This window comes from Macrosteles quadrilineatus, unplaced genomic scaffold (assembly GCF_028750875.1).
Source record: "Macrosteles quadrilineatus isolate MER2022 unplaced genomic scaffold, UCM_ALF_1.0 Scaffold_19__1_contigs__length_3004403, whole genome shotgun sequence".
In the NCBI taxonomy this organism is placed as follows: domain Eukaryota; kingdom Metazoa; phylum Arthropoda; class Insecta; order Hemiptera; family Cicadellidae; genus Macrosteles; species Macrosteles quadrilineatus.
In genome coordinates this window covers 2677322-2701570 of record NW_026542612.1, presented here as the reverse complement: position 1 = coordinate 2701570, position 24249 = coordinate 2677322, and the positions used below count along the sequence as shown (strand labels likewise).

At 34.7% G+C, this 24249-nt stretch overlaps 1 protein-coding gene across 1 annotated transcript in view; it reads right to left on the bottom strand.

The window, feature by feature from the left end:
* Nucleotides 1–3846: 3846 nt before the first annotated feature.
* The window catches only part of LOC129005299 (probable pyruvate dehydrogenase E1 component subunit alpha, mitochondrial), a 34208-nt gene continuing 13805 nt past the window's right edge, over nt 3847–24249 (bottom strand). The window contains exons 5-7 of the mRNA XM_054434156.1: nt 6995–7243; nt 4845–5093; nt 3847–4118 (exon numbers count right to left, since the gene is read on the bottom strand). Of these exons, the coding sequence (XP_054290131.1) occupies nt 3930–4118; nt 4845–5093; nt 6995–7243 (687 nt within the window). The 3' untranslated portion in view covers nt 3847–3929. The remainder of the gene's footprint in view (nt 4119–4844; nt 5094–6994; nt 7244–24249) is intronic.

Sequence of the window (24249 nt, the reverse complement as noted above, 5' to 3'; positions counted from 1 at the left end):
TACAATCTCCAAGAAGTGGTAAAAAAGGCAGAAACCAACCCATACAATATATATAAGTTAACTCCATAAAAAATAATTTTAAAAGTTACTGTGATATTAGGATTTTCTACTGATTTGGTAATAGAACATTATATTGCAAAACATGACACGATGCAGAAGAAAATCAATTTTAAAATCAGAAAATCCATTGCAAATACTGTACTTTATTTTGACAAATTCAATAAATCACAATTTAAATATTAACAGCTGTTGCATTAACCCTCCGAGCGTCACTTGTCGAAAAATCGACTCACGACACACTTTGTGTAGTGTCACTTGTCGATTTTTCGACACACGAACATCGTTTACGGCGAAGGGTCTATGACTGACTGAATCGGATTGAACTGGATCGAGTTAGGTATCGTTCTTTTTGTTAGATTCAGAGCTTTCTCCGGAGGTCTGTCTCTAAGCGCTATTTATTTTAGTTCCGAAAATATTGTAGCAGACAGCTGACGTGCGTATTTGTAAACAGCTTTGTTAACCTCGGACCGATGACTGATGTGTTTTATTACGTTTATCATTGTTTTAGTGTTAAAAATCAAAAGTAGTGATATACGTGGTGCATTATAAGAAGATTTAAGTGATTTTGAAGGGCTGGTTGATGATCCTGAAGAAGTAGGTAGTGATATTGATGTAAATTATCAGCCAGATTCCTAGCTATGGTTAGGCTATGCATTCTTAGCTAAACGCTATGTACTGAAATCTGTTTTTTGCCCATAACTTATTTATTTGCAAATCTACTTCCTTATATTATTATATATTTGTAATCCTCATAAAATTTAGAACAAAGTGGCTATTTTCAAATATTTATAGGCCTATAACTTATACAATTTCATTGAGCGCGAACTTTTTTTTTTTTTTTTTGAAAATTTTCCAAAATATTTTTTTTTACCTAAAAAATTTTTTTGGAACAAATGTTCCTTATGTTTTATGTATAATATTGAAGCCCATGATTTTCCAAACAAAATGGTATATAGAACAGTAGAATTAACATTGTTTTAAGCTTCTCAGATCCGTTTTAATAAAACCTTGCAAATGCGCCAAAAATAGGCGGACATTAAGGCCTAAACTATGGACACTGGGAGGGTTAAAAAGTAGTGTAGAATTATGCATATGGTCGTAATGTAAACAAATCTGAAGAGGCAAATTTAAAGGCTTCTGGGGCAGAGCTCCAAGGGAATTTACCTCTTTCCTCTTTTGATGGCTCATCTACAGACCAAGACCTTTCTTTAGAGACCCCTACCAAGTTTCTACGCCCAGCCGTTCTCTCAAATTAGCTGTGACAAAAACCCCGTTTTCCTCCATAAGAATAACATGGGATGGGAATTTAAAGGCCACGGGGGCAGTGCCCCAAGGGAATTCACCATGTTTCTCTTTTGATGGCTCATCTACAGACCAAGACCTTTCTTTAGACACCTCTACCGAGTTTCTACGCCCAGCCGTTCTCTCAAATTAGCTGTGACAAAGAAAAACAGTTTCAAATTAATACATAGATAAGCCTAGATTTGACAAGATCCACAGTTTCAGTTAGCCTACAGGTATGTTGGTGTACAGATTTGAAATATCGAATGAGACTAACCTACAGTTTGGTTCTAGATCTATGTTCTTAACACGTTCAACATATTCATAACTGTTCTTTACATTATTATAAATAAACTAGGTGAACCCCGTCGAAATTGACGGTTGCTTTAAAGGCTTACGATAATGCTGCTAACTTCGACAGAGTGAAATTATAAAAAATGTGAGCATTCAGCATAGTTTAATGATGAGTACGGTAATAAGTAAGTGTAGAAACAATAATCTTGACTATTGCGTTATTTAAAAAATATGGTTGATCATTCGATGAATAACATATTTCTCACACCGTCCTTCATAGGTGTTATTGTTCCTATGTTAACTGGTTTCTCTTCTTTTTGATGAATATAATAAAATGAAGAATGCTTTTGGAAGAATCTTTAATTAGTATTAGAATCGTTTTTGTGGATCTTTTGTGGTACACACTTCTGCAATTTCATCAGTGTTATGCAGATTAAATCTGTAAAATCGGTTGAGAAGGCACATTCTTACTTCAATGGGAGGCCCACCCTAAAGATGTCTAAGTTTTATTTTTCCTCTGTCACTTCAGTCTTCATACCGTACTACTGTGCCAATGAATAACCCTATAATTTTAGCAATAATAATTTTTTTAGCATAATTTTGATTCCATGACATGCAGATGTCAGTTGTCTCAGCCTTATCAATTGCATAAAGTGTTCAATATAATCTGTCTTCGGAATGTTAGGTATAGTGGAATATACTTGCAGTGAAGCTGGCTTTTATTCTTGTAATGAGGGACCTCGTTCATATGGTCATGGGACTTCATTGGCAACAAATAATGTAAATGACAAAGCAATGCTGCATTTCCAAAAAGCAAATACTGTAAATTGTTAGGCAAATAGTGACGTTTGCATGCATTGTTGTTAATCAACATATCTTAGAAAGGATGAGGATATCTAGTTCAAAAGGAACATGACTTTTCTGTCATGACAGTAACTGCCCAACTCTAATCTCATGAATCTATGATGATGTGTCCTGAATATGACAAAATATTGGCAAAAGTGGTCAAAAAGGTAGACACCAATTCGTACAATAGATATAAGATCATTTTCCACTGATTCAGGATTTTCCACTGATTTTGTAATGGAACGTTATATTGCAAAACATGAGATGCTGCAGACCAAAATAAATTTTAAAATCAGAAAATAACATTGCAAATAATGCTTATTTTTGACAGACTCAGTAACTTCCTATAATATGTGTTGTTTAAAATACAATTTAAATATTAAAAGCTGTTTCATAAAAAATTAGTAAAAAATTATCCATATGACGATAATGTAAACAAATCTGGGAAGGGAACTTTAAAGGTTTCTGGGGCAGAGCCCTAAGTGAATTTACTTTGTTTTTCTTTTTTTGACTCATCTACAGACCGAGACCTTTCGTGGGACAAGATATCCTATACACGCCGGTCTTATCTATTTTGTCACCTATCTCAGTTTTATTCGTCAACACGTTTTTAGTACGGTTTGTAGTTCTGAAGGCTAGTTCAATGCCTTGTATAGCGAGTTCTTTCTTTAATGTGTGTAATGTGTAACACGATATAAAGAACACCGACCAGATCCTTAACACCATAAACAAAAGTCTGCGTTTGCTCAACACCTTGTAGATTGTAATCATTCAATGAGTGATATTATGACCGGCTTGGAAGTTTTACATTATTGCGGGAAAGGTAATAAGTTGGACACACTTGAGGAGTATGAAATATATAAAATGAACATAGACGAAGAACACAAGGAATACATCCTCAATGATAAACTACAGTTCAAGTCCCACTCCCTCTTCAATACTGTTATCTCATCTGGAACAGCTGACCACTGAGCTGATAACAGAGAAGGACGAGACAAAGTTACATAACCCGTGTCCAGTCTACCTACAACTGCTGCCGTGCCGTGTCATGATAGCGCTATCGTGTTTTAAATGTTCCGTGTCCCGTGTTGTATTTTATGTAAATTATTTGATGTTTTGACGTAAAGCTCGACGATGTAGCAGTGCAACGAAACATGTTAGCTTTGGTCAACATTAATTGAAATAGAAAACACAATTTTGGACTACTGACGGAGGTAAGCCTATAAAGTCATTATCCGTAGTCCAGGGGCTATCAGAATGAATAATATAGTATGTTTTGTCTATGGGTTAACATTAGGGGATAAAAATAAAATGATTATAAATCAAGGTGTAGGGTAAATGTGGTATTATCAACAAATAAGAGTCTTTAAAAAAAATAATTTTATTTAAAGTTGAAAAGTTACAATAATTCTTACAAAAAGTTTTCAAATGGTGCCATACTGAAAGACTTATTTGGAATTGACAGCTGGCCCAACCCTTTTGTGTCTTATGGGAAACCATGGTACAATTCCTCTCACTTCAGGCTCCAGAAAGTTGACACATATGTCTGAAGCAATCTCATCCATTGGGATTTCTTCATCGGTCTTTGCTATGGTTGTTGCTTCATCTACTTCTTTTTTTATATCAGTCTCTATTTTCTGAAAAGTGATATCATACTTGCCTATAAAATTCTGTCATTAAAGCTGATTTAATGATGAGCAAAATTAAACAGTCACGTGAAATCTTATATAAATATAATGGTATACTCTTCAACACCACAAATAGGTGTACTGTGTGTTGCAGGTGAAAGTAAAACGTTTACCAATAAAACCTTGGGTCCTTTTTTCAAATACTTTTTTTGAAACTTTTATATATGACTGAGGTTATTGAAGAAACCTTATAAAAAGAATTGAAAAAAAAAACTGTATTCTACACAGAAATAAATACCTGGTGCCGCATCTCAGGGAAAGATTGAATAACATAACGGAATTAACTTACACAGATTTAAAAAAATTCATCCTCTAAGTTTTTGTGTAATTCTTGTTTCAATAATTGGTCAAATTCATGATAAATACCAAATAAATAAACTTTCAATATATTTTTTTTTTATATACACTTTTTCTTTACAGAAGAGCTTTACCAACCATGGAGTAGGGTTCACACACCAAAATGATAATGGTATCAGCAATCTGACACATAGGCTACTTTCTCCATAGACTAACGAACACAAGTGTAGACCTCATCCCATTGTAAAATTTGAAGCTAGTTTTTTGTGTCTAGTTCACACACTGTAGTGATAATGATAATGATCATATATTTGCACATAACATACAAACTTGAAACTTGTGAAAATCATCTGTGCTTCGTCTAGATCATCTCAATACCTTAACTTCATCAGCGGTGACCAGTTGTGAGGATAGGATCTTCTCCTTGAATGATGTGATTGGGTCGCGAGTCTGTCGCACATTCTGTATCTCCTCCCTGGTGCGGTATGATGTGCCAGGATCAGACATGGAGTGGCCACTGTAGCGGTATGTTACAGTCTCCATCACTAGCGGCCCCTTGCCACTGTGACAGTGCTCCACGGCAAACTGTGTGGCTGCCCTCACTGCCAGCACATCCATCCCATCCACCTACAACAGCCATGTCATTTACATCTGATATTTGGCCAGTCCTCAGTTTATTCGGTTCTTCTCAGAAGCCAATATCAAAATGAACTTGCACGCACTAGTCTCTGTGACTCAAGCACCAAGCACTCTCACAGTTTATCTGTTTGAATTGATAATTGAATTTTACAGATTTACTGTTTGTTTACATTTTACTGTGTTAACTGTTCAGTTCAACTAGTAAACCTTATCTTCAAAAAGCTGATTGCTTATTTCCAGTGCAGTTTTTATTGGCAGCATATGCATATCGAGGGCCTAAGTCTAATACCACGTATGAGGAAAATGCCTACTTTACAGGAGAGCAAAAAAACGTTGTAATTATCATGGTTTTACGAGAAACAGCTCATTACTTTATAGGAATGTACATGTAGTTATTAAATTTGATAAAACAAACCACTTCTTATGTTTATTTATTATTTAAAAAGAGTTATTATATAAAAAAAGTAATATACGAGGTATTGTATTAAACTTTTTTTAAATGTGCCAGTTGGAGGGTTAACTTACGTGGTATTGAAATTGGGTATACGAGTTATTAGAATTTACCAATTTGTAAAATACGAGGTATTGCTAAATAAACACTAAGCATTTTTATTATAACAACTTTATTGTTATAACTACTATTTTATTGTATTGCAGAAAAAATTAGAGTACTAAATCATTCCTTAGCAAAAAAGTTAATACAATAATTTTTATAACAAGTTATAACGTATTTTTACAGTAAGAATATTCCTCCTTCTAAGACCTCGTATCTTAACACTGATTTATGACAACGTATTACATAAATTGTAATAAAGCCACAAATAAACTAATTGCATACATACAAAACTGAGTTAATTCTATCTTATATTTACTACATTTTGAACACTGAAATTCACTTTTTCACTATGAAACTGCATAACAAAAACAGACCGGCACAGCTGACCACCTTTTGTACACTGTAAACAATACAAGATACGTGTTGCTAGAAGGAAGGTTTACCAATACTGCAAGATACGAGGTCTACATTTCCCATTTTTTAAAATTATTTCCAATTTTTATAGACTTACGAGGTTTTAGAATTAGGTGAGGGACAATGAAATCTATTTTTTTTACTATAGATCTCAAAACCCTATATTTTGAAGATACGAGGTATTAGACTTAGGCCCTCGATATGTCTAATTTGCCTGGGCTAATTAGAATGATATGGGAATTTTAAATGAACAATTATTTAAATTTTGTCCGTAACCAATAAACGTACAAGAACACTTTGATATACTAAATTATTTGTTTTTTTAAGCTCTTTAAAAAGGTCTGGAGAAAAATTTATACATTTTGTGTTTTTAGGGTAAAAAGTGAAAACCCCCATCTTTACCCCATAAAACCTCTTCCCATGGTCAGATCATGCTGATTTGCGAACTCATTTAAGTTTTTCCTGCCTTACACCTTAAAACCAAATTCAATCAAAATCTGTTCAAACAGACAAACGGAAATTGAGATAAAACTTGTTTCGGCTTTTTTAGAGTATAAAATGTAAAAAAATTTAATATTCTCTCTGAGCAGTAAGTGTAAAGACCCAAAATAGCTATGGTGTGGAGTGTAGATGAGAAATACAAAAATACAGTGTTGAGATTGACCTTATGTTCAAAGTGAAATACTGAGTTTTTTTTTCCTTTTTATTCTCTAGCTCACAACCATCTATACAAGAACAGTTTTTTCTGATGTAATATTTGACCATAGAGTACAAAGAATGTCTACCACAGTTACTTCAACTGTAATATACCAATAGAGTCTGTGACTAGAGTATAAATTAAAACTTAATACAACTTAGTTTTAACAAGTGCTCACAGATTTGGGTATGCTTTAGATTATTATGGTTACCTATAACTTACCCAAATGCCAGGTATGTAGTCACCTCTGGTGTAGTAGTTAGTGTTTGCTGATGCTCTCTCAGCACTAGTTCCCATGCCGTAGCCGTTATTCTCACATACAAACACACATGGGATGTCCCACAGCTTAGCCATGTTGTACACTTCAAATACTTGACCCTGATTGGCTGCCCCATCCCCATACAGAGCAAAGCACACCCCATCTATACCTTTGTACTTGGCAGCAAACGCAACTCCGACTCCCAATGGTACCTGCCAATGAAAAACTGACAGTAGATAGTGGTAAGCTCTTAAAAATAGTTATTTGTGCAACTATAGTGAGCAAAGTGAGCAATTGACTCACCCGAGAGAAATACTTACTCACGAGCCGTAGGCGAGTGAGGAATGGTTTCTCGAGTGAGGCAATTGCACTTTGCACTCGAGTTGCACATTATATTTTTCCTACAGTTTCCATAAAACAAATAAATTGGTAAAGAAACGTAACATATTTATATAGCAGTTACCCAACGCGCGTGTTGCTGCGCTTTACAACTATTATTTTAAATGGTTATTTGTTCTTTACAATGAATAATAAAAGTGTATACCAAAAATAAAAATAGAATATTTTACTTAACTGCCTGTGGATAAACAATTTTTTTTGTTTTTTCATTAGGTATATAAATAAATAAAATTTTAGGCGTATCTACCACCACGTGAGCACACAATATACAGCTGTTCATGTGAAAAGCATGCATTTTCTAAATTTAAACCGACGATAGTCAGGGATTGTCCTAGTGCCTTATAATGGTAATTGCGAAAGCAAGACACAAAGGATATTGTAGCTGTTTAAATTCAGAGTGTACTTCGGATTAAATCATCAGTATTCTTGGGATTAAGACTATTTCTCCTTTAAACTTACCACTGATAATTTTTGCTTCAATCAATTTTGGTGTCATTTTTTTAATCGTCAGTCTGGTAACGTTGCACAGCTTAGGTGGCTTTAAGTTTTGCATTAGTATTATTTGGTTCTATGACAAAACAGTCATAGATCTTGACTATTTTGCCATTAACGTAGGAGTTGTCACTATTCATTCAGGTTCGCAAAAAATTTCCAGGATTTTATCGCGACTGCGGGAGTAGAGGATCATGTCCCCGCAAACTCAGAAGATCTTCACGATTTTGTCATGATCGAAGGAGACGAAGATGATGTCTCCGCGCTCGCACAAGATGTTAACTGATTCTCCGCGGCCACATGAGTCGTTCATGATTCCGCCGCGACCGGAGGTGACGAAGATAACGTCTAAAGCGCTCTGGTGTTAACTTAAACTATTTCTCCACGGACACATGAGTATGATCTCGCCGCGATCGGAGGAGACGAAGATGATATCTCTGCGATCACGCAAGATGTTTACTATTTTCCACAACCACAGGGAGACATTAATGATTTCGCCGCACTCGCAGAAGAGGAAGATGATGTCTCCTCAACCGCTCATGATGTTCACTATTTTGCCATGAACGTAGAAAATGTTCACGATACCTCCGTAACTGCTGCAAATGTCCACGATTTTACTGTAACCACAGATGACGCCTACAATTTGGCCGCGATTACAGATTTTTGAAAACCGATTATAGTTTATCAATTATTATATTTAAAACTGATTATTTCCAAAACCACCTGATTTATATCCGATGCCCGAAGGTCAACATTTTTTACTCAACCCTAATGAAATGAAAAATGTCTGCCCCTGACCTAAGACCTCTATAATATTTTTTTTTTTTTTTAATAGACTTATTAGCTAGCCTCCTAGGTGTTTTTACCGATCGGTTTTTTGGAAACAAAAGGTCAATAATTCATCGAGTTGAAGCAATACCACGTGTATTTCTAAACCCTTAAGTTCCAACCTTCGAAGAATCAGAATATAGAGGGGCCTCTCTGGTGAGAGCCGCCAGGGGCCTCATCAATTCTAACTACGGCCCTGGTTCATGTTGGTGACACTGATCACTAGTGTTGACAAAATTTTGTTTCTGTTATTTTAGTGTTGAACGAGTTTTAAAATGACTAAAATAACAAGAAACAAAATGTAAACAAAACACGACCCCTAGTGCTTGGGATGGAATTAACAATATATAATGTCTTCAGCTGATCCATAAGGATGATAAACCTACTAAGGGAGTATGTTTTATCTTATACAACAGGATCCCCTAACACTAGCCAAAACAAATAAAAGAATTGAATCTCCTCAAAGGATTATAAAGCGTTTAGTCTGATGAATAGACATGATCAGGATAATATAATTCAAATGTACGACTACGATACTATTATTTAATCAACAGAAGCTGCAGGGCAACATTGGCTGTCATCGCTCACAGCATTTCATTTCTATTCATATACCACAAACCCTCACACCTAATTAGTCGGGTAGATGTAGGCACTCGAGATAGAACAAATTCCAACAAATGGTTTTGGACGGTTTTTGGTAGTAAAAGGTGTAGAAAGAAGCAGGAAAAAAGTCTACCAAAATCGGACAACGGGAACTTGGGTTTTCCAAGATAGCCGCTGTGATGCCCTCAAATCTACAAGATGGTTGCAAGTTCGTCAATTTATAGTTCAGGATTGACCGATTTTCACGAAAATTGGCAAACACATGTAGAACTATAGTTCCAACCTTGAATATGAAAACCAGGCAGACGACAGTAGCCCAAAGATGGATTTTCAGGGTGTTATGTGCTAAAAAATAAGGGTTTTTACCTCAAATATAAGTTTTTCAAATAGTTTGTACAGTGTTTATTATAATTTCAAATTAATTTTTTTGCCATTAGATTCAGCACAAATAAACCTAACAATAATTTAGTATATTGAGTCTTTGTTCTGCTTCATTTATTACAGAGATGATATTGAAAGTAATAAGTTTTGTATGTTTTCTTGCTGAGATAAACTCAATGTTAATCTTATGGAGAATAAGCATCTATAATATTAAAACGAAACAGTGTTTTTTTTATTTCACGGTTCTAAATCAACCACTAGACGGATTTTCATGATTTTTGTGTTGAAAGAAAGATAATATTGAGAACTAGGGAATGTCGAAGCCATAATTTTAGTTTAGGGTCCCAGTTTTTTAGAAATTAAGTTTTAATTTTTAAAAAGTCTAGCAGCCGACGCTAAGATTCTAAACTAGCTTTTGGCATAAAATAATTTGCTTAACATAACATCTGTAAACATTCAGCTTTTGTGTCACAAATTCAGCATTTGGATAAAAATGTAAAGACATACTTAGGGTTGACTTATTTATACTATGTGTAATGCTAATCATTGTTACGTTCAATTCTTCTGTAAGAGGATGACAGATTAATTAAATATACATAGTAAAATACTAGGATGTTCAAATTATTTTTTAAAGCAATCTTTGTAATCTTCGATTTGTTTTAAAGCAATATAATTTGTTTTAACTAACAGCTGGTTAAATATAAACTATGGAACTATGAGGTTATTTTATTTTTGTCATTGATTATAGGAAATAAGTAAGATTGGTAGAGATAATTAGACCACAGTATAAACCACAGTACAAATCGAGGCTCTGTACATGAGTCTTAATAAAAAAGGATAAATGCAAATTATTTTACTGCTCCACTTTTCAAGGAAAGATTAGAAAAATAACAAAGTTTACGTGTTTTAATTCTTCATGGAAGCTTTTTGTTTAAAATTAATGTTTGTCTGCTTTAACTTTGTTTGGATTAGGCCCGGAAATACTGATGTCATAAAAAGGAGATCAAGAATAATCAGGAATCACGATTTTAAATTACCACCACAACCTCAGCCGGGTTTTATACAAAGATAAACAGATGGATGACATAGATTGAACACACCATCAACATTGACCTAGGATACTGCAATTAGACAAACCATCTTTTATGAAATCGTGTTCAGGAGCCCTATTTTTGAATGACTGTTGAGTCAATCGTCAGCACTCAACTCAACCAACAACATGATTTGGTATTTTTGAAACCCAACAGTTGGGAAGCGAGTTGGGAATCACTAGTTGAGAGACTCGTGGTGGAAATGTAGAGCATACGACCGTCAAAAATTCAGATGACGTCATTTTGAACCAATCACAATGCAGAGTTCTTGTGGACTTCAATTTAACCTCTTCTTACTCTAAAATCTGGCAGCTAATCTCAATCTGCCATAGCCATATTTCGAGACACTGAGGTAAACTGTCAACTCCGTTCTTGAGAGATTGAGATTGAGGTTATGTCTTGCTTAATCAGAATCTTAGTGATTGCAAAGTACCTTAACTTAAGTAATAAACTAAAGTAAACTAAATAAAGTAATAAACTTAAGTATAAAAAATAAAATTTACTATGGATGTTTGTTTTAGGGTGTAGCTAATTATAAGTTTAGGCATAGGCTGCACTTTACTTTAGGTCCTACACTCATCCTAAATACATTATTATTTGCTTTCTTCGTCTCTATTTCGGAACACATCACCTTATTTTAGCCTCCTTCATCGGTTTGTTTTATGTTATTTTTAATTGTTTTTTATTTAGGTTAAAGCGGCTATTTGCCATTGCACTGAAAGCATATCGTAACTTAAATTAATTTGATCCCTTTATTAGGTGAATGGTATTGAAACAAACTATGATATTGTTTCTCTCTACCACAATCTTTAATACCTTAAATCATAGGTCTAATAACAATAATTATCTTATAATAAGTTCAATTAGTATGCCTAGTCTATTTCAAACAATAGTCTAGTGTTGACACAGTAAATAAAATTAAAATGCGATTATTCTACAGAAAACAATCGCATAATTGGGTGCTAATACATTGACAACAAATACATAACCTCTCCTCTAAATCGCAATTAGTAAATTAAAGCAATAACAAAACAATATGGCGTCGTCTCAAAAAGAGTAATTTTTTGCCGAAAGAGAGGAAGAAGAAAGTGCAGTCAACCTTCACTCAACAGCTCGATAGGTGTTGAGTAGTTTTGGTTGTATAAGTCCCAACCGTTTCAAAAATACGAAACGATTGGAAATAGAATGACTCGACACTCAACTCAACAGTCAACCATTTCAAAAATAGGGCCCCAGTTGTGGTTACGTTTGGGGGCGCCTATATCAGCGCCCCAAACGTGAAAATATCACTTTTATTAAACTAACTAATATGGGAAATTACGATGTACATTTATTCAATGAGGGTGGGTAATTATCAAGGATAGATCTGATAACGGTATGGATAATAAACATTGACAATTATGTCATTAGCTTTACTAGCGTGTTTACTTTTTATATTCCTACTACATGTTACCAGTTCTTTTTTTCAAATGAATTTTATTTGAACCAAACAGCTGTTTCAAAACAAACTGTTATTGTTTTTACTTTTCTTTGTTTACGCTTATTTATTTAGCAATTAATGCAGTGAAATTTATATAAAGGATAGGTGTGACGATTAGTTTTGATGTTAGGACACCAAAGTTAAATTATGTGTACTGTGAATTTTATTGGATACTATCGTTTTATTTTAGGTCGTTTCTATTGAGACCTACTGGAAATTGTGTGTAGTAGTTGTATTGTGGTGATAATATGAAAGAGGGAGGTATGCTATGGAAGGTGGTATCGTTGACTAGGTCTATACACTTCTCAATTGACTATTACTCTCTCTACTGTAGGCTACTTATAATCAGTGTGCGTCTGTGCGAATCGGCTGCAAATGTCACTTCAACGCTTTTCACATCGTAAAAATTGCAGAATTGCTGTTTTAGCGAATATCCCTTATAGGGAATAAGCTATTATTGTAAACTTATCGGATTAAAAATGCATATATAGGCCTATGATGGAATCAAAACATATTTGGTCACACGACATTTGTTTACAAGATGATTTTTCACATTAAAACTGCAAGAAACTTTGTCTTTATATGTGTAAACTAGCTGATCTGAATTATACACGGTTTTAACTGAGTACTGAATTCCCGTACGTAGGACGGGCTAACACCTCGTAAATATTAATATTGATTTTCAGTAAACTTATATAGATAAGACTTTGTGTTCTGCTTCATATTAGCGGTTTTAATATTTTTTACTAAAAATTCCTTTTTTGGCAGTTATTGTTGCAGCAAACCTACGTATTTGGTTCCTCAATTTTAATCATAAAGAGAATAAGCAAAAATCAATTTCTTATTAGTCCGAGAAATATAGAATACTAGCAGAGTACCCGTCCTTCGTATACGGTGTTGGCATATAGGTATAAAATGCTTATTGCAGTTATACTCGAGCTTTGCGTTTTCAATGGGGGAGGACACAGTTTGATAAAATTTGCTTCTTTAAATTTACGATATACAGTACTACACATATACCATAGCCATAATGTTCTACCACTTCAGCTAAACCATCTAAACAATAGGAAAAATTTAGTTATACAAAATTCGCAAAATATCACAAATTATTCATTAAATTAAAAACGTAAACAACCGTAAACAATCCTACTTTGACAGTTCTCATTGTGTATCACAGCTATATGTTGCTGCTTAGTTAAAATTAGCTGTATCTTGAATGCAAAAAATATAATAGTGCTGCACCCTGTTGGTAAATCTTATAACTTTGTAATGCTTTTGCATATCATAGAACCAGATTTGTTAGTTAAAACATCTGACAAAGTTCTTTAATTCCCTTTAAATATGAATACCTACTCATAATAGACAATAGACAATAGACAAAATCTTTATTGAAATATTCCTAGAGAACATTCATGCGTCAGGTACATAAAATGTACAGTATGTACGTAAAGTATTACAGTAATTTGCAATTACAATTAGAATTTTTTTTTCTTTTTTTTCTTCTTTTTTTCATGGTAGCTTATTGTTTAAGAATTCATCCTCAGAGTAGAACGGCCGGTCCATAAGCCATGTTGTCAGGTGCTTCTTGAGCAGATTGGGTTGTTCTCTCTTGAGCTTGAGGTGCTCTGGTAGGTTGTTAAAGTACAGAGCACCTTTGTAGGATGGTTTCTTCTCGTACAGACTCAGATGGTGTTGTGGGAGGGAAAAATTGGCGGCATGTCGTGTGTTGTGCTGGTGTATGTCTCTGTGTCTTGGCTGGGCTGTTTTAGTGGTGTGGATAATGACTTCTCTTATGTAGAGTGAAATTGATGTGAGAATTTTAAGGTTCTTGAAGGCTTCTCGGCAACTGTCTCTGTAGTTCAGGTCGGCAAGGCATCTAATTGCTCTTTTTTGCTTTAGGAGTACTCTTTCCATGTTGCCTTTTGATGTTCCACCCCAAGTCGCAATGCCATATCTGAGGTGGGACTCGAATAGAGCAAAATATGCAACTTTGGCTATTTCTGGGCTGCAAGCTTGCTTGATCCTACGTATAACGTAGAGACTTGAACTTAGCTTTTTGCAGAGCTGGTCTATGTGGGGTTTCCATGATAGCTTGGAGTCAATTATGATGCCTAAGTATTTAGTGGTATTTTGTGTTTGTAGTCCCGGTATTGTAATGTCTGTGTTGTTGCGTTTAGTGGTAAAAGTCATTTGAACGGTTTTGTTTTCGTTTAGAACTAGTTCGTTGGAGGTACAGTATTGCTTTGTTTTTTTCTATGTTCTCTTACTAATATTATAAATGTGAAAGTTTGTGTGTTTGTTTGTTTGTTTGAAGTTCAATCACGCATAAACCACTGGACGGATTGGGCTGAAATTTGGCACGATGATAGCTCACATTCCCGATTAACATATAGGTAGACACACTCTTACCTCAAAAATCCTTTCGGGCTCCGCCCCAGTGGCTCTGTGGTTCCCCATGTTAACCTTATGTATCTGCCTTATGTATGCTGCGCTAAGCAGCCCAACTCCTACACCATCTTCAAGAACACAACCTTCTCAATAGTCAACAGCATGGATTTATCAAAGGCAGATCGACAGCCACAGCCTTAATACAACTGACGGAGCACATACTAGACCAACTAGAAGAAGGCAGCACTTCAACAAGCCTCTTCCTAGATTTTAGTAAAGCTTTCGACTGCCTCAACCACGAACTTCTTCTACTCAAGCTGGAAACACTAGGTGTGAGAGGAAGAGCAGCAGAATGGTTTAAAAGCTACATTAGTAACCGGAAACAGCTTGTGGAAATAGCCTACATAAAGAACAACACAAAGTATAAGGCCCAATCCAAAGCTGTAGACGTGCAAAGAGGAGTACCCCAAGGATCAGTACTTGGCCCAGTCCTCTTCCTCCTTCTCACGAATGACCTACCTAGTTGGATTGGGGAAGATGGACACACCACCATGTACGCAGATGACACGGTTCTCACATTTGCGGACAAAACAATGGAAAATCTGGAAGAGAAAACCAACACACAACTCCAGAGAACAAAGCAATACTGTACCTCCAACGACCTAGTATTGTAGTAGTCCCGGTATTGTAATGTCTGTGTTGTTGCGTTTAGTGGTAAAAGTCATTTGAACGGTTTTGTTTTCGTTTAGAACTAGGTCGTTGGAGGTACAGTATTGCTTTGTTCTCTGGAGTTGTGTGTTGGTTTTCTCTTCCAGATTTTCCATTGTTTTGTCCGCAAATGTGAGAACCGTGTCATCTGCGTACATGGTGGTGTGTCCATCTTCCACAATCCAACTAGGTAGGTCATTCGTGAGAAGGAGGAAGAGGACTGGGCCAAGTACTGATCCTTGGGGTACTCCTCTTTGCACGTCTACAGCTTTGGATTGGGCCTTATACTTTGTGTTGTTCTTTATGTAGGCTATTTCCACAAGCTGTTTCCGGTTACTAATGTAGCTTTTAAACCATTCTGCTGCTCTTCCTCTCACACCTAGTGTTTCCAGCTTGAGTAGAAGAAGTTCGTGGTTGAGGCAGTCGAAAGCTTTACTAAAATCTAGGAAGAGGCTTGTTGAAGTGCTGCCTTCTTCTAGTTGGTCTAGTATGTGCTCCGTCAGTTGTATTAAGGCTGTGGCTGTCGATCTGCCTTTGATAAATCCATGCTGTTGACTATTGAGAAGGTTGTGTTCTTGAAGATGGTGTAGGAGTTGGGCTGCGTAGCGCAGCATACATAAGGCAGATACATAAGGTTAACATGGGGAACCACAGAGCCACTGGGGCGGAGCCCGAAAGGATTTTTGAGGTAAGAGTGTGTCTATATGTTAATCGGGAATGTGAGCTATCATCGTGCCAAATTTCAGCCCAATCCGTCCAGTGGTTTATGCGTGATTGAACTTCAAACAAACACACAAACTTTCACATTTATAATATTAGTAAGATGACCTTAAAAAAAATTCAAGAAAAGGTTTTATGGTTTATGTTGTAGTGTTAGGTGTGTAGAGTAACAGTAACATAGTAAAAGTTGCTAAAAATCGGTCTACGGGAAAACCCCTAGAATCAAGATTTAATATGACGGATTTTCTCAACATTGGAAAAATTTTGGAAAAAAGATACCACATGCATTTTCATTGATATCGACTTCAGACCACCACCGATATTTATTGGGTGGTAATTTCTTCATTTCAATAGGGAACGTGTTTTCGGCCGTCATTTTGGATCCCCCTTATTGGATATAAATATATTTTTTTAGCGAATTTCCCTATAGGGAAGTAGCTATTACCGTAGGTGGCACGGTAAGACCTAGACCCGGGACCGATTTACTTTTTCATTTTGATATCCCCAGAGGCCAAAAACACCATTCGTTCAAATTTGTATATATGTATATATATATATATATAGACATATATATACAGGGTTTTCATAAATGAATGGTGCAATTTTAACTTTAAATTAAAAGAAAACTATATAAAGTACATTAAAAATATTTATTTCATTAGAATCTCCATTAAAAACAGTTTTATATACGGATGCATTTTACATTTCAATGTGTCCACCACCGATAGCTCTGCAGACATCTAATCTATGGTCGATCTCGGCCCATACGCTGTGCAGCATGTCTCTTGTAACCGATGATACTGCCTCATAAATCCTTTCCTTTAAATGAGCAACATAACGGATTTTCTGAGAATATACGATGTTTTTTACGTATCCCCACAGGAATAAATCGCATGGAGTCAAATCCGGGCTTCTAGGAGGCCATGCTATTGGGCCACCTCGACCTATCCATCTTTGTTCAAACTTGTTATTCAAAGCAACACGAACAAAGTCCTTATAATGGGCTGGTGCTCCATCTTGTTGAAAATACATCATATTGACATTATCAAACTCGTCAATTTGAGGAAAACAAAAATTTTCTAGCATATCCAGGTACACTTTACCATTAACACTTTTCTCGGCAAAGAAAAAAGGTCCAATTACTTGGTTTTTAGTCAGTCCACACCAGACGTTTACTTTTGGTGTGTCTCGGATTTTTTCGATGATCTCATGAGGACGTTGAAACCCCCAAATTCGAACGTTGTGTCTATTAACACACCCATTAACATGAAAAGTTGCTTCATCTGAAAACATTACATCATTTAAAAATGATTCATTTTCTTCAATCTGATTTAAGTTGTAAGTTGCATACTCCACACGTTTATTTTTATCATTCGGCTTGATACCATGCAACAGTTGAATTTTATACGCATGAAAATGCAGCCTTTTATGCAAAATTTTATGCAAAGTTGTCACTGGGATTCCAAGCTCCAGACTCCTACGTGGAAGAGATTTTTTGGACTTCTAAGACAAGATTCGCTAACGTTTTGAATTGTTACCTCTGATACAGGCGGTCTCCCAGAAGTCTTCCGTTTTTGTACCGATCCAGTTTCTACGAATTGTTTATTCCAACGCGTAATGTTATTTCTGTGAGGTGGAGCTTTGTTAAATAATCCCCTAAAAGCCCTTTGCACTAAAACAACAGACCTTAATTCACTCAACAACAGCACACACTTGGCTTTCTCTTGATCAGAAAACATGTTTTTTGATCAGAATCGAATATTTGAGGTTATTGCACAATTTAACCAACAACAATGAAACAGCTGTTTTCTAAGACAAAGTAATAAAACTAAATGAGCTGAAGAATTCAGAGGTGCCAACCATTTTTTTCTACCTCGCACAGTAATTATTTTATAAGCATTCAAAACTGCACCATTCATTTATGAAAACCCTGTATATATATATATATATATATATATATACGTCCGTGAACGCGATAACTTGAGTAATTTTTGTCCGATTTTGATGAAATTTGGTTTAAAGGTGTAAAGCGGGATAAACTTGAATGAGTTCGCGAACCAGCATAATCGGACCATGGGAACGGGGCTTTACGGGGGGTTTTATGGGGTAAAAATTGGTTTTTCTCACTTTTGACCCTGAAAACACAAAATTTCCCAATTTCTCTTTAGACCTTTTTAAAGAGCTTAAAAAAAAAATTAATTTAGTACATAAAAGTATTTTTGTTCGGTTAATAGTAACGGAGAAAATTTAAAAAATTGTAAATTTAAAATTCCCATGTTATTCTTATGGAGAAAATTGTCAAATGTTGTAGTTTACTTGTTTATGGATATATTTTGTATTTTGATCAAATTTATTTATTTTGTACTAAGCTATCAATATTTTACAAAAAAACACACTTTATTAGTTTCCTTTTAGCAGCAAACCTAGGTACTCGTTAAACCTAATGTTATTAAAATATATTTAATTGAAAATCAATTAAGACAAATGGAAATTCGCTTAGTCGGCAGGTTTGCTGCGGCGGGGTTATTAATGTAATGACAGTGTCATTTCCATAGGGGACGTGTTTTTGGGCGTCATCTTGGATCGGCCATATTTGATATAGATATTTTTTTAAATGTAATGGCAATGTTGTGACACATTATTTTAAACTAGATTTTCACGCCCATTTCATTACCGAAATGAGTTTTTAAATATCTTTTTTGTTATAAAGATATATTCAAACAAAAACTCTCCTCCATACATTTCTTATGGACGTTTCGTATTTTGAACATTTTTTTAGAATATTTTTTCTTATATCTCCAGTTCATATTAACGCTTGCAGTTCGTTCCAGCCTTAAACATTTAGTGATGTAAGTGCTTCCATTTGAGCTATTGATCATTAAAATCGAACGAGTTAGAGACAAGCTACTAACACGAACCCCCACATGATATAAAATTAAAATAAAATTATTAAAATATTTTTTTCGAGATTTGTCTTTAGTTTAAGACATATATGCCCCCGAATGAAAAAAACTCCCAAAACTCTTTATAATCTTAAAAACAATTTGTCAAAGTATTGGCTTTTAATTTAGCTATGGATTAGTTATTGGGAGTTATTAGATTTGGGGATATATGTACTTAACTAAAGAAAAAATTTTGAAATACAAACAATTTAATATTAAATTAAGGTTCATGGCTCATTTTTAATTAGTCAGATTTTATTTAGCGACTAATAAAATTAAAACCTAATTCTTTACTGAGTAATTTAAGACCAGAAAGAACTTGGTGACGTATTAATAACCTAGGATATAAATCTTTTAATAAAAACTGATTTCTAAAAAGTTAAATTTAATATTTTGTTGGGGTTGGTAGCTCGTCTCCAACTCGTCCGATTTTAATGATCAATAGCTCAAATGAAAGCCCTTACATCATTAAATATTTAAGAATGAACTACAAGCGCTAAAATCAACTGGAGATATAAGGAAAATAATCTTTTTAAATGTTCAAAGTAAAAACATTTAAAACGAAAAAAAAGTATTTAAAAACGGATTTCGGCAATGGAATGAGCGTGAAAATCTAGTTTATAATAATGTGTCACAACACTGTCATTACAACAAAACATATTTATATCCAATATAGTGGATCCAAAATGACGGCCAAAAACACGTTCCCCATCGAAATAAAGTACTGACCACCCAATAAATATCGGTGTTGGGCCCAAGTCAATATTTAGAATATTGTGCATAGAAAATGCATATGGTACCTTTTTTCAAAATTTTTCCAATGTTTGGAAAATCCGGCTCTGCACACCCAACACTACAACATAAAACCATTAAACGTTTTCTTGCAATGTTTTTAAGGTTATATTCTATATTTCTCGGACTAATAATAAATTGATTTTTGCTTATTCTCTTTATAATTAAGATTGAGGAACCGAATACGTAGGTTTACTGCAACGGTAGCTGCCAAAAAAGAAATTTTTTTGTAAAAAAATATTAAAACAGATGATATGAGGCAGAACACAAAGTCTTATCCATTTAGGTTTACTGAAAATTAATATAAAAATTTATGATTATCCTCCATAAGATTAACATAGAGTTAGTTTATCTTGGCAAGTAAACCTACTCTAGTTATTACTTTCAATATATCAATATATCTGTAACAAATTAGAACAGAACAAAGACTCAATATACTAAATTGTTTTTGTTTTTTTTTTTTGTGCCGAATCTAATGGTGAAAAAATAAATTTGAAATTATAATAAATTTTGTAAAAAATATTTTAGGTACAAAACCTTATTTTTTTATCACAGAACACCCCGAAAATCCATCTTTGGGTTACGTTGTCTGCCTGGTTTTCATATTCAAGGTTGAAAATATATTTCTACATGACGTCTTTACCAATTTTCGTGGAAATTGGCCAATCCTGATCTATAAATCGACGTATTTGCAGTCATCTTGTAGATTTGAGGGCCTCACAGCGGCCATCTTGGAAAAACCCGACTTCCAGTTGTCCAATTTTGGTAGACTTTTTTCCACGTACTTACTACACCTATTACTACCAAAACCATTAAAAAAAAAACTTTTGTTGGAATTTGTTCTATCATGGAGGCTTTTTTGGGCTAAATCTTCCCGTCTAAATTGCAATAAGTCAATTAATTTTCATTCGACTATTGAAATATTCACTAAAATAGTTTTTATGAAAAAACAACATTTCCTGGGCCAGCTAGCATACAGTAGACCGGCCTTGCATTATCGGATAATTGGATTATCCGCTCTTGCTCGTAAAATATTACAGTTTGTTTTAACCTGCCTTTTTGGAGAGTATTAAATATTTAATTTCAACATTAAGGTCTGTAATGTATTATGATGGCCATGATGCCATTTTTAAAGCATCAATTAATATTATAAAGGTAAGAATTTTATTGACTTGCTAAAGACTATAATTTTTTCCACTGAAAGTATTTGACTTTACCGTGTTATGGGTTTGTTTTTGACTATATAGTGGTTTAAATTACCTTGTTAATGTCAAAACGATCCTTTGTAGTTAGTAAGACTACAGCTGTTTCATGCTTCGATTGTAGGGATCCCAGACGTCCTCTTTTTCCCGGACACGTCCTCTTTTTGGGTACAAAAAAAAACGTCCGGGGGGATTTTTGGCAATACTTTCAAATGTCCGGGATTTTGACTTTGTGAGAGAATAAAAAAATATTTCTGCAAGTATTAATGTTAGCAATCAGCTTTTATAATTAATCGTCATCATAACATAAACTAAGTTTAAAATACTACACTTTAATAATATCTTACTAAACTATTATACCAGGGGAACTTTAATATTTTTTATTGCAAATCGTTCTACTAAATTGAATTCATTGTAGTCTTTACACTTGTGGCGAACGAATGGACTAATTAATTACAAACTCTAACCCAAACCTCGGGATCGTTCGAGTCTGACTATTTTTTGTATGTTACTACGTTATGAAAAGTAGGGAAGATCGGCAGACGACGGACGCTTTCAGCCTACGGCAACGGCAGTGTCCGATGCTGACGTTCGGCCGCATTCTTCTTATTTAATTTTTCAGCATTTAATGTTAACATTAATTTTAACCTAGATGGTTGAAAACTTGAATTGGGTATTGGATAAAGAAAAGAAGTTGTATCAAAGTCCAAGCTTGAAGGGTAGTTGAATATTAATTTATCTGAGTTCAGCGATAGGAATTTGTTATTACAGTAATGTAACTCAATGATAATCATAGAAAAATTTTTAGATTTCAATATTAAATCATTCATATTTAGAGCACCTGATATCATATTTAAGAATAACACTACCCAATTGGTATGTTGCTAGCCACAAAAAAACAACAAAACGGTAGTGTCTCAGACTTAGATGCGGAAGGGGCGGATTTAATTCCCGGCACAACCGCTGACAACCACAAAAAAGTTGCACAAAAACTTTATTCTCACATTGACCCCTTGTAAAATGCCACTGGCGTAGAAAAAAATTAGAACACTGAGAACCAACTCTTCAGGCGGTAGCAGTGACGGGACGCCGACGGCATCGTTAGTTGGGTAGTGTACTTTGTGTAGGTTAACTGTTGCTTGCTGGGCAGGTATAATGCAGTCGTGTTGGGTGCTAGTTCTTAAACACTTCTTAGATACAATAAGTTCTCTGGTTCAAAATCATGGTCCGATTTAGGACAATTTCTGTTTAGCATGCACATTGGCACCAGGGTGTTTTTGTAAATCAAGCATGCTTGAATGTGTTGTAATGTTGCGGTATTCCTTTGATATTAAAACCACAAGCCTCAATAATAAAAAAAAAAAACATGACATTATACGAGTACAAGTTTATTTTTAGCGAATTTCCCTATAGGGAAGTAGCTATTACCGTAGGTCTCATGGTAAGACCTAGGCCCGGGACCGATTTACTTTTTCATTTTGATGTCCCCAGAGGCCAAAAACACCATTCGTTCAAATTTTTATATATCTATATATAGAGATATATATTATATATGTGTCCATCCGCACGATAACTTGAGTAATTTTTGTCCGATTTTGATGAAATTTGGTTTAAAGGTGTAAGGCGGGATAAACTTGAATGAGTTCGCGAACCAGCATGATCGGACCATGAGAACGGGGTTTTACGGGGTAAAAATTGGTTTTTCTCATTTCTGACCCCTGAAACACAAAATTTCGCAATTTATCTCTAGACCATATTAAAGAGCTTAAAAAAACAAATAATTTAGTATATCAAAGTGTTTTTGTACGGTTATTGGTAACGGAGAAAATTCAAAAAATTGTAAATGAAAAATTCCCATGTTATTCTTATGGAGAATATTGAAAATGTTGTAGTTTGTTTGTTTATGGATATATTTTGAATCTGTTAAATCGGTAGCTGGGTAAGGAGCAGGTCTAACTGTTACCACATATAGAAACCATCATAAGCATCGTATGGGCATGCTTTTTATTATCACATGTATTGACTTATAATGTAACATAATCCATAAAAGTAATCTACATAAATCTAGTCAGATTTGGATAATACTCATTCCACCAGTTCATGTGTACCACGATTACCTACTAGAGTAGTAATCGTGATGAGTACTGTAACATTCCCGCACATCGGAGTAACATTTCGTGATTCAATTATGGTAAAACAGCAAGTGATTTAGTTTTTATTATTGCTTTCAATGGTATGTGTGTTTAACAATCATCTAAAATTCGACTAAATTGTATGTTTGTAGTGTGAAATGCACTTTGAGGTTAGTGGAAGTAGGCCTACATATCAATGGAATAAAAACAAGTGTTATTAGTGGTCATTCGATTGCCCTCAACCGGTGCCGTACCACGTGTGTTGTTACCACCGTCTGGTCGACCAATACTAAATGTTTCGTGTTTCCGTGTGTTATGTGTTTTGTTGTCTATTTATTATTAAACTTTTGACGAACTCCACTGCGAGGAATATGAAGACTACTTGACATTCTTCTGACCTGATGATGTGCTCCATTCGTAGCATGAAACAGCTGTAGTCTACTAACTACAAAGGGATCGTTTTGACAGTAACAAGGTAATTTAAACCACTATATAGTTAATTCAGATGATCCAGAGGCCATTCCACCATCAATTTATTTTTGACTTTTTCTATAATCAATAATTAAGAAAAAAGGAGATAAGTGTAGTTTTATTTTGTAAATAATGCATGAACCACTACAGAATAATGATTATAATGATTATATAATTCCAAATAAATAGTAGGTACTTTATTTAAGTTTGTAGGGATTACCCGTTTTAACCAACCTTTTGAGTTATCCGACCCCAGTCCGGTCCCATTAGGGTTGGTTAAGAGGGTGTCTACTGTATAGCTTTGTTGAAATGAAATACTTCTTCAATACAGGTTTTCTTTTCAGTGCAACATTAACCACATTTTTATTAACTTAAAAACAAAAAATTAGGGTAGGGGAGAGCGGGGCTAAACCGTACACCCACTTTTTTGGCCTAGAATTCAAGCTATGTGATCCCGACAAGTGCTGCTAGATAGCAGCACAATCTGCAAGCTTACAGTATCTGCATCGTTTTGCTATGTGAGCTAGTTTAAATGTTTCAGTAAAAAAACATGTTTGTACTCACTTGCTTCTAATTTTCGGGCTAAACC